We start from the raw sequence: 14,087 nt of genomic DNA, 5'->3' as shown, positions 1-14,087 counted from the left end.
ATCAACATAATATTATGTTAAAAAGCATGGTGAAATCGAAGTCAACGTGTCAGTCAGTTCTCATCGTACCATCACAAACATAGTTTATTAGAGTGTGCAATGTGTGCTTTGACAGTCTTCTAAAAACTAAAAGGAGAAGGTTATAATATGTTTGGCTGTATATATTTTTATACTAGCTCTAAATAATAATTAATATTGAATTTGCATTTTTTATCATAATAATTGTTAATACTGTGCCTTTTATAACTATACAGAAATGTAATTTTAAATCCTAAATAAAAAAAGTTTGTATTGTTATTATATTATATTCTACTCATAAAATATTTATTTCTATTAAAAATATTGCAATAAAAAAATTTGTAATTTTAATAAACAATTTATTTAATTAATATAAAAAATAGAACCTTTATTCCAGTATATCTATAGAAGAACTATGTTAAAAAAATATTTTAGAAGGGAAAACAAAGTTAGCCGAGAAGTATTAACAATGTAGTCATAATGTCTATTGTCTGTTGTCTTTTACACTATCACATTACCCTTACAATTAATATTGCACAATAAAAAAGCAGTAAGCACCTTATGTACAACCAATGTTTTTTTGGGAAAAAAACTTCGAAAAATTCAGTACTCCAAGCAAGTTGACATCTGATTTTTTTAATTAACTTACTGCGAACAAAAGAGTCATTTTCCGAGCTTATATGTCACACGATTCTTTGGCATATTCTGGACTTCTTAGCTTTGCAGATCACACTAGGCGTAAGGCGACACTATGCTGCAACGGAACGACGCTACACGTCTTTACGTTCCGTAGGACTGACCTTTTGCGTTGCTTCGCTGCAGTGTAGTCTCACCTTTAGATTAAATTGGAATGGATAGGCGGTATAGGTATTTAACAGTAAACCCCTCTTTGGCCTAACCAGTCCCCCTGGCCAGGGGGCTAGGGGGACTGAAGTCCGCGTGTCTTAAACCCCTTAACAGTGGGTCAGTCCACCAAGTACAGTCGTCGCAAGTCCCCCTCGCTGGCGGGCAGGCCGGTGGTGGGGCAGCGACCCCCGCGCCGCAGCGCGCGCGATATACAAGTATAGCAGTACACGTAGCTGGAAAGAAAAATAATTATGACAGTAACTGAACTGAAGATTTTTTATTTTAAAATATTATGTTGTCAATATTTTTTCCATGTTAAGACTTAATTTTCAGTAGGTATAATAATATTTGTTTATTGTTTGTCAGCTCTTTAGCGCATTACGTAAGTAACTCAATTTTTTGAAGACTAAAGAATTTCTTCGTAGCACAGGCTACGAATAGTTGGCTGGGAAACTGATTTTTAGCAAAAATTTGGCATTTTTTGCGTGTATATAAAATATAAATATTAAATAAGTATACGTCTTGTTTCAAACAAAAATAATGGGCATTGTCCAAAAAAAATCACATGTACTTTTTATTTATTTTTTTCGTTAAAATAGGGTACTTACTATTTTAAAATAGGGTACTATTTTAATTTAAGAATATAAATTAAATAATTTTATAATTCATTGGCTAGTTTTTTCTCAATAAATTTAAGTTTCGCTCTGACGTCATCATCGGCGGCCAATAATTGACCTCTGCAGTATGTTTTTTTTCCTTTCAATCTTATTTATATAATGACTGGTTCGTCAAATGCAAGTTCTCATTATGTGAAAGCTGATACGAGAAGCTTACCAAAAGTTCGAAACGTAATGTTGGTCGTTATTGCTATTTAGCAATAAATTCGACCAACATTACGTATTTCGTTTCGAACTTTTGGTAAGCTTCTCGTATCAGCTTTAAGGCGTTAAAATTAACGCCATTGAAGGTCAAACAAAGGTTAAATATATTTGATCAAAAATATAAGTTACTACCCATTAGTTATATTTTTTTCGTTTATATACAGAAAAACGATCACTGACCTTATTCCTCGAAATGTTTTTGTAATGAGCAAAATTAAAAAAAAATGGACAATCCCCATTGGTTACCTAAGGAGCAGGCTGACTTACCCGGAGACTGGTAGCACGGTGGGCACCTTCCAACTCTGCATGCACACCGGGCACAGGTTTGTGAACCTAGTGGCACGCTCAGGTTTCTGGAAAACGTATAACCAGAGTTCCAAGAATGACTTGTAGATTAAAAAAAAAAAACGGTTCAAATTCTATTACTCACACTTGACTATGACTTATAGGATGCATAAACCTTGTACCATAACTTAGGATAATTGACGCTGATACGAAAATAATTGAAGAAACTTCGCAGAAAATTATTATTTTTGCTTCATAACATTTATTTCACTCCTAAAGTAACAAACATTTTTCATAAACTGATTACAGTTCCGGGATTTGTAAAAACAACAATAACTCATCTACTGAGTACTATACTGCCATGTACTCGGCAAACCAAGACGGTAGCGGTCATTGACTCCCTGTCAAACTTGTCATTTTCTATATAAGCCGCGATTGACAATGAAGTGTCAGATGTTCCTAGTGGCGGTGCCACTGCCGCTGCGGCGCCGTGTGTAAACCATAGACTTATTTATATACTGTGTAAACACTAAACAGCCTAAAGGCGATATCGTATTTTGCATACTCGACGTGAACTGAATATGAAGCATATCACTTCGAACTCATAAAAAGTTGGAGATTATTATTCTAAAAGTTACCAAGAGGTTTATCACTCAAATATATTTTTCTGTAATCTTTATCATCCTCACATTATAATCAAAAGGTATTTTTTTAAATTAGTTATCATTTAAACCCATAAAATGTTGTTTAAAATATGAAAATTAATGGAGGGAAATTCAAACTTACTAAACGCGTCACGATTGGTCGAAACGAAATGTGACGTCAGATGTTACATATCGGCGTCGATATTCATACTGTGGTTATAGTATTTGTTAGAAAAATAGTTGACACGAGAATTTTTATACCGTACCGTATTAGATATTCCAAGAAACATGAACAATTTACGTTGAGTACCTACGTAAGTAGCTACTTGTTTGTTTCAGATCTTCTATTGCAAAATTTACTTTTGACTAAATCGCATGAAGATGTATAACAGTAACATACGTATGCTATATACATAGCATACTTACGTTGAAATGATCATCACAATAGTAATAAACACGATAATGTAGATAAATTATCCCTTTTCATCATCTTACACCATGGTTCTCGTATTTTTACATCGATTGGAATACTTAAAATACTTTGTCAGGTTTGTTTCTAGTAATGCTTTTGCACTTCAGTATCACACAATACTTGTAAGAAGGTTCTTTAGCCTCTTCCATGATCTCAATAGCAAATAAACCCGAAAATAAGTACGAAGTAACTGAATCACTAAAGGAAACAAACACGGGACATAACATCTGACGTCATCAACATGGCGCGCTAAATGCCGGCGTTTGTACGGTACAAAAATCAATGTTTTATATTTCAATTTAAAGAATAATTTGAATATTTTGAAGCCTATTTATGTTTTATTCTCCTTTATAAAGATATAAAGGACTAATTAAAGTCATTAAAAAAATCATGCATATTCCCTATTATCATTCTAAAAGTTACCAAGAGGTTTTCCGATGAATCTGTAATATGTAATCTGTGTCTTTGTCAATTTTATTCTTTAATATTCTAAATACAGTGCGAGCATTTTCATTTAGCGCCTAGACTAAAAGCTCAATGACCGCTACCGCCATGTTTCGCCGAGTACAGTATAGCTGTAGCTTTTGGGACTATGCGTAAGATAAACAAAGTAAAGAATCGGATTTTATATAAAAACTAGCGACCCGCCCCGGCTTCGCACGGGTATAAAATATATTATAGCCTATGTCACTCAACCGGGTAAGTGTTACCTGTGGCGCGGGCGGTGCGGGTAACGCCTGCAGCGCCGGTCCCCGCGCGGCCCACCACCGCAGCAGCTGCAGCGCGAACAGACTGTACTGCGCGCCCCGGCCGAGTGCCCGCAGCGCCCATCTGCCGATCGCCTCGCCTCTGTAAACAGTGTTAGCACATTATGTAACTTGCATCATCAAATTCCATATTATTTATTTATTTAATAATTTATTGTGCACAAGAAACAATTACAATAAGACACAGTAAGACGACACAAAGGATCTGCTTATTTCTAATATATAATTTATAATTTCTAAATAATTTATAGTTTCTAATATATAATTTATAATTTCTAAATAATTTATAGTTTCTAATATATAATTTCTAATACATAATGTCTTACGGCATCCTCTTGTGGGGAAACGCGGCGGACATTCATACAATATTTGTGCTGCAGAAGCGAGCTATTCGTTCTATTTATAAGATGTCGTCTTTTGAATCTCTAAGAGAAAAATTTAAAGAAATAAGAATTCTAACCGTCGCATCTCAATACATTTTGGAAAATCTCTTATATGTTAGAAAGAACATAAATATTTTCAAAAAGAAAAGTGATAATCACAATGTAAATACTAGAAATAAGAACAAGTTAGCAATACCAATGTTCAGACTAGCCAAAATAAGCAAATCCTTTAAAGGCCAATGTATACGCCTATACAATAAAATCCCAGAAAATGTTCAAAATCGACCTTTAGACAAATTTAAAAAAGCAGTTAAAGAACGTTTGTGTGCTAAAGCGTATTATACAGTCAATGACTTCATCGAGGACAGCACACCTTGGGAATAGGGTGGCTCCATGCAGGTTACTTTTCTTTTATTTTTGTTACATAGCTGTAAGCCATAACTTTGTAATTTTCCATTTTTTTAGTAAAAGATGGCCCCGTGCTAGTTTCTTACGCCGGTTCTTCTCGGCGGGGTTGTTCCCGAACCGGTGGTAGGCAACGTAGTTTATTCGTTCGACTTTCAAAAAGTGTATCATGATACCTATTTTGAATAAAAAGATATTTTATTTATTTATTTTATTTTATCTAATAGAAATCTCTTTCAGCAGCCCTGCGGAGAGAGATAGGATTGAGACAGCAGATAGAATGTGCACTATTATTATGAATACTAGCTGTTGCCCGCGACTTCGTCCGCGTGGACTTCAGTTTATAGCGCGCGATGTCAACAAAATTGGTGTCAAAAGCTTTTATAAAAAAACCCTGGTACCCCTTAAATCAATACAGCTGTGCAGTGTGCACACAATAAGTACTTCATTTTTTTATATTAAACTTTATATTTTATGCCAAATTTTAAAGCTTATTTAGCCCCCCAATTACACAACTTTAACCATAAACTATTTATCATTGATAGGTTTAGCCCCAATTTCACCAACGTCTGTTAGTGTTAACAGCTTGTTAAAATGTCCTGTCTTCTTAAGAAAAACGAAACAGCTAACGTGATACTAATTCGAGCATTAACTTTAACAGTCGTTGGTGAAATTTGGTCTTAAGGTTACGTCACTGCCTGCACAGATAAAGTACTGAGTTATTTAATACCGTAGAATAGATATAACAATCGAAAAAATCGAGACTTAAATGTAAGATGATACCACCTCTTATAGAAAGACTTTTGAGCAAGCGTCAGCGCGATGTAGAAGACGCACGGCGCCATCTATTATGAATTTTTTGAACAAATTTACGACCCTTACAACCCTTTTTTCCAGTAAAAAAGTAGCCTATGTCCTTTCTCAGGCTTTAGACTATCTGTATACAAAATTTCATTACAATCGGTTCGGTAGTTTTGGCGTTTGGCGTGAAAGCGAGACTGACAGACAGACAGACAGACAGAGATACTTTCGCATTTATAATATTAGTATAGATTATGTGCACACTGCACAGCTGTTTTTGGGTATTTTGATTAATTAAGGGCCGCGCTACACCGGAATGGCAGCGGCGAGGCGAGCACTTTCAGCGCTGCCATTCCGGTGTAGCGCGGCCCTAAGAGGGGTACCACTTACCAGGGTTTTAAAAAGTTTTTAAATTTGACACAAATTTTGTTGACACCGCGCGCTATAAACTAAAGTCCACGCGGACGAAGTCGCGGGCAACAGCTAGTGTTACAATAAAGTAAAAAATAAAACGCCATCTGTTGAATCGTATTAGAACTAAAATGTTCATTGCGTCGATATATTTCTGGATTTTTTATAATATTATACATAAAATATGTTTAAGATTTTTGAAATTTTATTTTAATACACATCCAAGACCCAGGAACATTGAAAACTTTTTGTTCCGCCTGCGGGACTCGAACCCAGGACCCCCGGGATGAGCGCTGGCCACGCGCAATGCGAATTCATTTTCATCGAAATTTTCATGGAAATAAGATATTTTCCCACATCAAAATGTAGCCTATGTCCTTTCTCAGACTCTAGAATAACTGTATACAAAATTTCATTGCAATCGGTTCAGTAGTTTTGGCGTGAAAGCAAGACAGATAGACAGACAGACAGACAGACAGACAGAGATACTTTCGCATTTATAATATTAGTATGGATTAGTATGGATAGTATGGATTAGAAATGCAGTAGGAGTTCTACATAAGATAAGATAGATTGATTATTATTATACCAAGTGATAATATTATTAAACATAATATTCTAACGTATTAAAAACTATAAACAAAAACATACTAACAACTAATAAGTATGATTAGTTCTATGTTACAATAAAGTAAAAAATAAAACGCCATCTGTTGAATCGTATTAGAACTAAAATGTTCATTGCGTCGATATATTTCTGGATTTTTTATAATATTATACATAAAATATGTTTAAGATTTTTGAAATTTTATTTTAATACACATCCAAGACCCAGGAACATTGAAAACTTTTTGTTCCGCCTGCGGGACTCGAACCCAGGACCCCCGGGATGAGCGCAGGCCACGCGCAATGCGAATTCATTTTCATCGATATTTTCATGGAAATAAGATATTTTCCCACATCAAAATGTAGCCTATGTCCTTTCTCAGACTCTAGAATAACTGTGTACAAAATTTCATTGCAATCGGTTCAGTAGTTTTGGCGTGAAAGCAAGACAGACAGACAGACAGACAGACAGACAGACAGACAGAGATACTTTCGCATTTATAATATTAGTATGGATATAATATACTAGATGTTGCCCGCGACTTCGTCCGCGTGGACTTCAGTTTATAGCGCGCGATGTCAACAAAATAGGTGTCAAAAGCTTTTATAAAAAAAAAACCCTGGTACCCCTTAAATCAAAACAGCTGTGCAGTGTGCACATAATATTTCAATTTTTGTAATTAAACTTTATATTTTATGCCAAATCTTTAAGCTTATTTAGCCCCCAATTACACAACTTTACCCATAAACTAACGTAAGATAATACCACATCTTATAGAAAGACTTTTGGGCAAGCGTCAGCGCGATGTAGGAGACGCACGGCGTCATCTATAATTAATTTTTGGAACTAACTTAATTTGAACAAATTTACGCATTTTCACCCCCTTACAACGCCAGTAAAAAAGTAGCCTATATCCTTTCTCAGGCTTTAGACTATCTGTATACAAAATTTCATTACAATCGGTTCAGTAGTTTTGGCGTGAAAGCGAGACAGACAGACAGACAGAGATACTTTCGCATTTATAATATTAGTATAGATCAACACATACTCGTACTAGTTGAGTAAAATATAAACAGATAAGAATAGATATTTTGATAGTATGCTAATGAAACACTTAAATATAACTACATAATATAATTATATAAAATAAATATTATACATTATATCTATATGTTTATTATTATGTGAAGATATGACGGGGATGACTTGTGAGTTGTGAGGGTGACTGAGCCGCATTGTAATAATTCATGTTTTATTTAAAAATTGTAATAATCCTAAATACACATTCAGAAATCAACATATCATAAATCTCATAGTGTAATTTTGTACTGTTAGCTGCTTACTGTAATTTTATTTAGCTTTTTATATTTAGAGTAACTCACTTACAAAACTCTACAACTCTACTCACAAAAAATATGACAAATAATAAATAATTATTTCTATTTGAATAAACTTACTCAAGGTCTCTCGTCCAGAAGTTTTGCACAACATCCTTCAAGGAAATATTATCTGGCTCCTCGGGTGGGGCGTCTTTGAGTGTGAGTCCAAGTAGGTAAAGTGGCAATGTCGGTGCCTGCTCCCTGGCCATAAGGTAGCGGGCCAGAATGAGCAACTTACTCGTCTCCATGATGAAATACATTATGGAGTACAGCTTTATAGCCGCACGGCGAGCTTGGTCTGATTTGCTCTGAAAAAAGATATTATAAAACACTAATTATACCACAGACATAGATCAAGATAGATGCCGCATGTCGCTCCATTTGTATGAAAACGAGCGTGTCACTTTTTTACTACCAACTGTGACGTACTGATGATAAGAAACATGTCTATTATCAAGGCTAACATTTCTATTTTAATTTATACAGCTCAATACGGCACTTTTAAGCATTTAGGCATTTTTGAAATTCCGACTGATGTTTAATTCCGATAGCAGACTAAAGAAAAGACTTTCGAAAGACGGGCATTGCTCATCGTTTGGGAACGCGATATGGAACGCGAAGTACATACACATGCGGTATCTATCTTGATCTATGTCTGTGAATTATACACATAATTAATTTACGCATAAATATAGAACTCAAAGTAAGAAACAAGTTCCCGAACCGGTGGTAGGCATCATGTAGACGTTCAGAGAACATTTGCAAAAATTTATTCTGAATAAAAAAGTTTGAGTTTATTACTTTAAGTCCCAAGCAACTAAAAATTAAAGAGGTGGGTGCTTAAAATAATAATATAGTGTTGTTAACACCTCCATGATCCATCGCGGGTATCGCGGATACAATAGATTTTCAATTTTATGCGGCAGCCGGCTGCAGCTTAGGGATTGATGGGTTAATAAAACCTTATAAATAATTTACATACCCTGCCAAGAATCCCTGCTTCTGAGTCGTCTCTCCATTTATCAACAATTTTCTCAGCCTTATCTTTCAAGTATGGAGCTAACACTAACAGGGCAAGGGAGCCCTTTTCCAGTGCATCAGGTAGTCTTGTGCCAGAACTGAATTCATCGCTAGGAGTGATTGGTGTTCGGAGCAAACCGTAAAAGCATTCCGAAAATGATCCAGCTGTAAAATATTTTTATTTTCACCATAAATGTATAACAAAAGTATTAAAAACAATTAGTCTATGTATAAAATGGCTAGCTCAATTTTAAAAATATTCAGATGTAAAAGTTCAAAAGTATGAGTAGAAATTAAATTCTACATTCCACTTTAAATGTAATAAATAACATTTAATAAAGAATGTAGAAGACATAGTTTTAAATTAATAAGCTTTTATACATAATTTTATACATTTGAGGTCATATTCACTAAAAAAATTACCATAGTGTTTGAGATAGTAGTACTGTAGTATGCAGTCAGCAGCTAAAAACACCTCATCAAAATACCGCTCACACCAGCCCCACTTGTTGGGGTACACTTCAGACAGATACTGTAAAAGGCAAAGTCCAAACTTAACAATGGTTTTTATTACCTAAAATGCTGTACTTACTTTGTAGTTTTGTTTTAGTACTTATTACTAAATAAGGTGAATTAGATTAAATTTGGCTTACAAAGTTGCTATATCAATATTAAGTACTGAACGCTGGTCTGGTCTGACTTAACTTTGACCTAAAAAAAATTACTTACCTGTACTAGCCTGCGAAATGCCGGTTTAACTGTTGCTCCTAGGGCTTCTTGAGCTGTAATTTGGAACACGGAGGGCGTACCCTGTAGGGTTCTCGTCAAATGAGCCGCGTATACTGCCATGGCTAATTTATTTTATTTTACTTTTGTGAGCGATTATGTAGGTTCTTGATAACATAGCGCAAAACAACTGTAGTTGGTAGGTAACACAACTTTAGTCTTTACTCCAAAAATATTTATTAGCGGTTATAGAAATAACCGTAGTTAACTATTGAATATATTGTTATTACTATGATATAAATGGAATGAAAATGATATGAAACGAATTTATAATAAAACACTTTGAAAATTAATCGCGTGTTTTGAAAAACAGCTGTGCAGTGTGCTTAGTGCTATGATGTCACTGTCAAGAAAAAAATGACACTTGACAGTTCTTATTTTTCACACCATAGACAAATTATTTTTTTATAGAACAAAGCGTACCTAACGCTATAAACTATCCCCCTTACTAATAAACACAAGTGACATTTTTAATTGGATTGAAGAAGACAAAACACTGTATAACTATTCAAAGCTTAAACAGCGTTTATTAGTAAGGGGGTATATTTATGTGTTAAAAACTTGCAAAATGATTTTTTTCTGAACCGTAGAAATTAGGGAAAAACTAAAATAATAAATCAAACAAAAGTATATTACTAAAATATCTTATTTCTTCATTTATATTACATTATAATACAGTCCTAGTACCTTAGTAAATACTAGCAGAAAGAATTAATACAAGACAATATAAACTTAACTTACCAGTTACCAACAACTTTAAAAGTCAAGCTTATGCTGTAAAACTTTTTTAAGCAAACTTGTATAATAATATAGTAGTTTACCAGAACCATTTTTTCTTACTTGCTTCTAGTGAAGTCACTGTCATATCACATTTTAATATTACAAAGCATTAGACTATTGTGCTCAACGTACATACATACACATACAAAATTGGTCCACCAAGAATTAAATCAACTAACCTAAAACAAACACAATCTTAAATAGGTACTAGATTCATAGTAATTCCTGGTTACCGGAACTTTTATCACTTCAAAAGTACATTTGTAACTTGTAAGTATTTATTTGATGTTACCATTTACCAAATCCAAAGCGCATATCAATAGATAAACTTCTGTCAAAACCCAGGAACCATGCACCAATTCAATCTATTACATGAAATACAATAAAATCAAATAATGAATGGCTATACATATAATTTTAAAATCCACTACAGATCCAATCGTCCGATGTAACAATATATCCGAAAGGTAAAGTCTATCAAAAAAGTGAAGAAATAAAAAAGTGCCAACATCGTAGTGTCATCCCTTTTTTCTTAAATTGATTTGAAAGGGATGACACTTTTGTTTTCGATGTTGCCACTTTTTAACATTGAGGTACTATGACTGGAGAGAGCCTTAATATATCGGTGTATAAGCCTCAAAAGCGTGTAATGTTATGTCCTACTAAGTAGGACATAACATTACACGCTTTTGAGGCTCATAAAGGAGTCGGTCTGCATATTTCATGTAATAAAAGTGTTAATAAAGGTTTTTAGTGAACATTTAGTGCTATATATTGTTGAGTTTTGTGGTTCCGCTAAATAATAAACCATAAGAATGGTCAAAGAATGCCTCAAACACGTGGATTTAACATTAAATACGTAAGTTTTGAACAACGTTTTTTGGGCTTTTCAATCGGTATTTTTGTAAGCTAAAAAGATAATTTATAAGTTTATTAATCCCTTATTCGTTCTATATAGTGCTAAAAATGTCACATCAATTAATAATTTGGCTTTATAAATTGCATAGCTTTTTACGTGTGTTTACGGATTTTCATCACTTGAACTATAGTTAATCGATATCATGAACTAATTGACTTTCTTTCTTGTATCTTTTCATATTTCATATCTCATATTTTTTTTTTACTTCTTAGTGTGTGCGCAATAAAGAATATTTATTATTATTTATTATTATCATAATGTGCTTCGAAATAATCGACAAATAGAAATATTCAAGAAAATAAACGCACACTACTTGTATGAAAATAAGCACAAAATGGCCACGCGATGACGGCCTAAGACTACATCTATACTTTAATACTTTATCTATGCTTTTTAATTTCTTTACTTTTTTGACAGACTACAAATGAAAGCAAAAGTCATCTTAAAGTACATAATATTACAATAGATTAGCGCCTAAGCAAAATTTCTTGTTAACATTCTACTATTTAAAGAAATATTAGTTGATCAATTCTAAATGTTGACTAGACAGCACACTGTACATTTTAATATTTGAAATTATTTTTTTAATCCAAAATAATTTTAAGTAAAGGCACGATTACAATTTAGATGGCTAACAGCATATGAGAAATAATATCACTATAAAGAATGTATATTTAAGTATAAAATATAGGTTTTATAATTTTTTACACAGAAGTTGAACCATCTATTTAAGTGACGTAATTTTTTTATAAGTGCCGCCTATACTGTCCTTCTCAAAAATACACATTCTCCAAAGACAACACAACAATTATAAAAAAAAGTATAATAACCGATAAAAAACTATGTATTCATGACCCGATTTTTTATTAGATGGTCAAATAATTGTGTGACAAAATAATTATTTATTTTGTCACAAGACTTAGCGCAAGAAGGGTAGATTCATTTATTTCATTATTATTTTATATCTACATTTGAGCTAATGACAATATCAACTCAAATGCTTTGTGCATTAAGTTTAAAATAAAAAAAATGTTTAAAATTTTTTATATTCGTTTTCAGTTCTAAAAAAACTTTGCTCTTGTCTATGATTAACCGAGTATAACATATAGTTCGTTAAGAAAGTGAAGATATTAAAAAGTGGCAACATCGTAGTGTCACCCCTTTTTTCTTAGATTGATTTGAAAGTGATGACACTACGATGTTGCCATTTTTTAATTTCTTTACTTTCTTGACAGACTATAGTTAATCCTCACTGGGTACAAGTAACGAATTATAATACAGTTCTAAATATTTCACTTTTTGTCATGAACTATAATAGTTAATTGATCAATGACAATACTATGTTCATGGCAGCACATTAGGAATATAATAAGGACCTCAAGTCTAATATTTAACCCAATATTATACAGCTTGGAGATTATAGTTGGGGAGGGGAAGAGGGGATTTCGGGACAAGCTCGAGCGTGTCAGATTAAGCTTGTATAGGCTTCCGAGTTCCGACATGTGTCTAGTTATGGTATAGAAATCAGATTGCTCACATGGTGGGTAAATTTTTTTTAAGATATTGAAATTTCATCGGATCTGTTAGATTAAGATATGATGTTTAGTATACCCCAAGAAAATTATAGTAAAATAAAATATATTTTTATTCAAAATGGATATCATGATACACTTTTTGAAAGTCGAACGAAGAAACTACGTTGCCTACCACCGGTTAGGGAACTACCCCGCCGAGAAGAACCGGCTTAAGAAACTCGAAATATATTTATAATTAGCCTAAATAAACAATTTTCTGGATATATTTTCTTTTTCAAAACTTTAAAATGGCTGCAGTTTCTGAACTTACTGCTAAAATAAAAAACGCTCTTATTATTTTTTTATCAGTTTTACCTAAAGTAAAAAAACCTACTTGGTCTCTATGACGCTCGAGTGACTACAAAATTAGCACCTTCCTCTCCCCTACTATTAGCAGCAAAACAGTATTCTCTTTTATGTGCCAAACAAACGTCAAAAAATATTTTCGAACTTTCGAGAAGTCAGAACGCGTTTAACTTGTACACTAGAGTTGATCAAAACTTTATCGAAGCTGTATCAATGTCTGATTGATACAGCTTCGATTAAGTTTGAGCAGAATGATGTACAGTTTTACAACAATTCATTAATTTAATATGACATAACGTAAATAGCATATAATATGGCTAGAGGTAAGCTTTACTATCAGCGTTAAATCTTAAGGATTTCGAAATAGCACAGAAATATTAAGCGCCATTTAAATATAAAAATATCTTAGGAAACGTATGGCGTATTACACTTATTAGTTATTACCTCTGCCATCTATTATGTTACTGGTACGCCTAATGCGCATGTGCTTGCGTCGCACGTACGTACGTGTGTGTGTTTTTGTCATTGTAAGTCTAAACGAGTACGTATCGACTGGACATAACTGATAAACACAGCCGCAGGATAAATACGCAAGAATGGAAACACTGTCAGATTTTTAAAGACAAAATGACAGACGTCCACAGTAGTTTTCACTCTTTCTGAATAATAAACCTGTCTTTGGTGGACATAATAATATTTAGTGTGCTGTTGTGGAACATACATACGTACGTACTAACATAACATACACGTAGCTCACGAGCCGTACATAGTTGCGTCACATAACCGTATTCACAGGCCGTCCG

The 14,087-nt window shown here is 33.5% G+C and overlaps 1 protein-coding gene across 1 annotated transcript in view; it reads right to left on the bottom strand.

Annotated features, from left to right (window-relative positions):
* Window positions 1–415: 415 nt before the first annotated feature.
* LOC121727674 (peroxisome assembly protein 12) overlaps window positions 416–14,087 on the bottom strand; it is a 31,425-nt gene continuing 17,753 nt past the window's right edge. The window contains exons 3-9 of the mRNA XM_042115640.1: window positions 9,649–9,786; window positions 9,343–9,451; window positions 8,882–9,084; window positions 7,978–8,207; window positions 3,857–3,995; window positions 2,013–2,098; window positions 416–1,097 (exon numbers count right to left, since the gene is read on the bottom strand). Of these exons, the coding sequence (XP_041971574.1) occupies window positions 983–1,097; window positions 2,013–2,098; window positions 3,857–3,995; window positions 7,978–8,207; window positions 8,882–9,084; window positions 9,343–9,451; window positions 9,649–9,768 (1,002 nt within the window). The 5' untranslated portion in view covers window positions 9,769–9,786 and the 3' untranslated portion in view covers window positions 416–982. The remainder of the gene's footprint in view (window positions 1,098–2,012; window positions 2,099–3,856; window positions 3,996–7,977; window positions 8,208–8,881; window positions 9,085–9,342; window positions 9,452–9,648; window positions 9,787–14,087) is intronic.

The sequence above is a fragment of the Aricia agestis genome, chromosome 6 (assembly GCF_905147365.1).
Source record: "Aricia agestis chromosome 6, ilAriAges1.1, whole genome shotgun sequence".
Classification (NCBI taxonomy): domain Eukaryota; kingdom Metazoa; phylum Arthropoda; class Insecta; order Lepidoptera; family Lycaenidae; genus Aricia; species Aricia agestis.
This window is presented reverse-complemented; position numbering and strand designations above follow the sequence as displayed.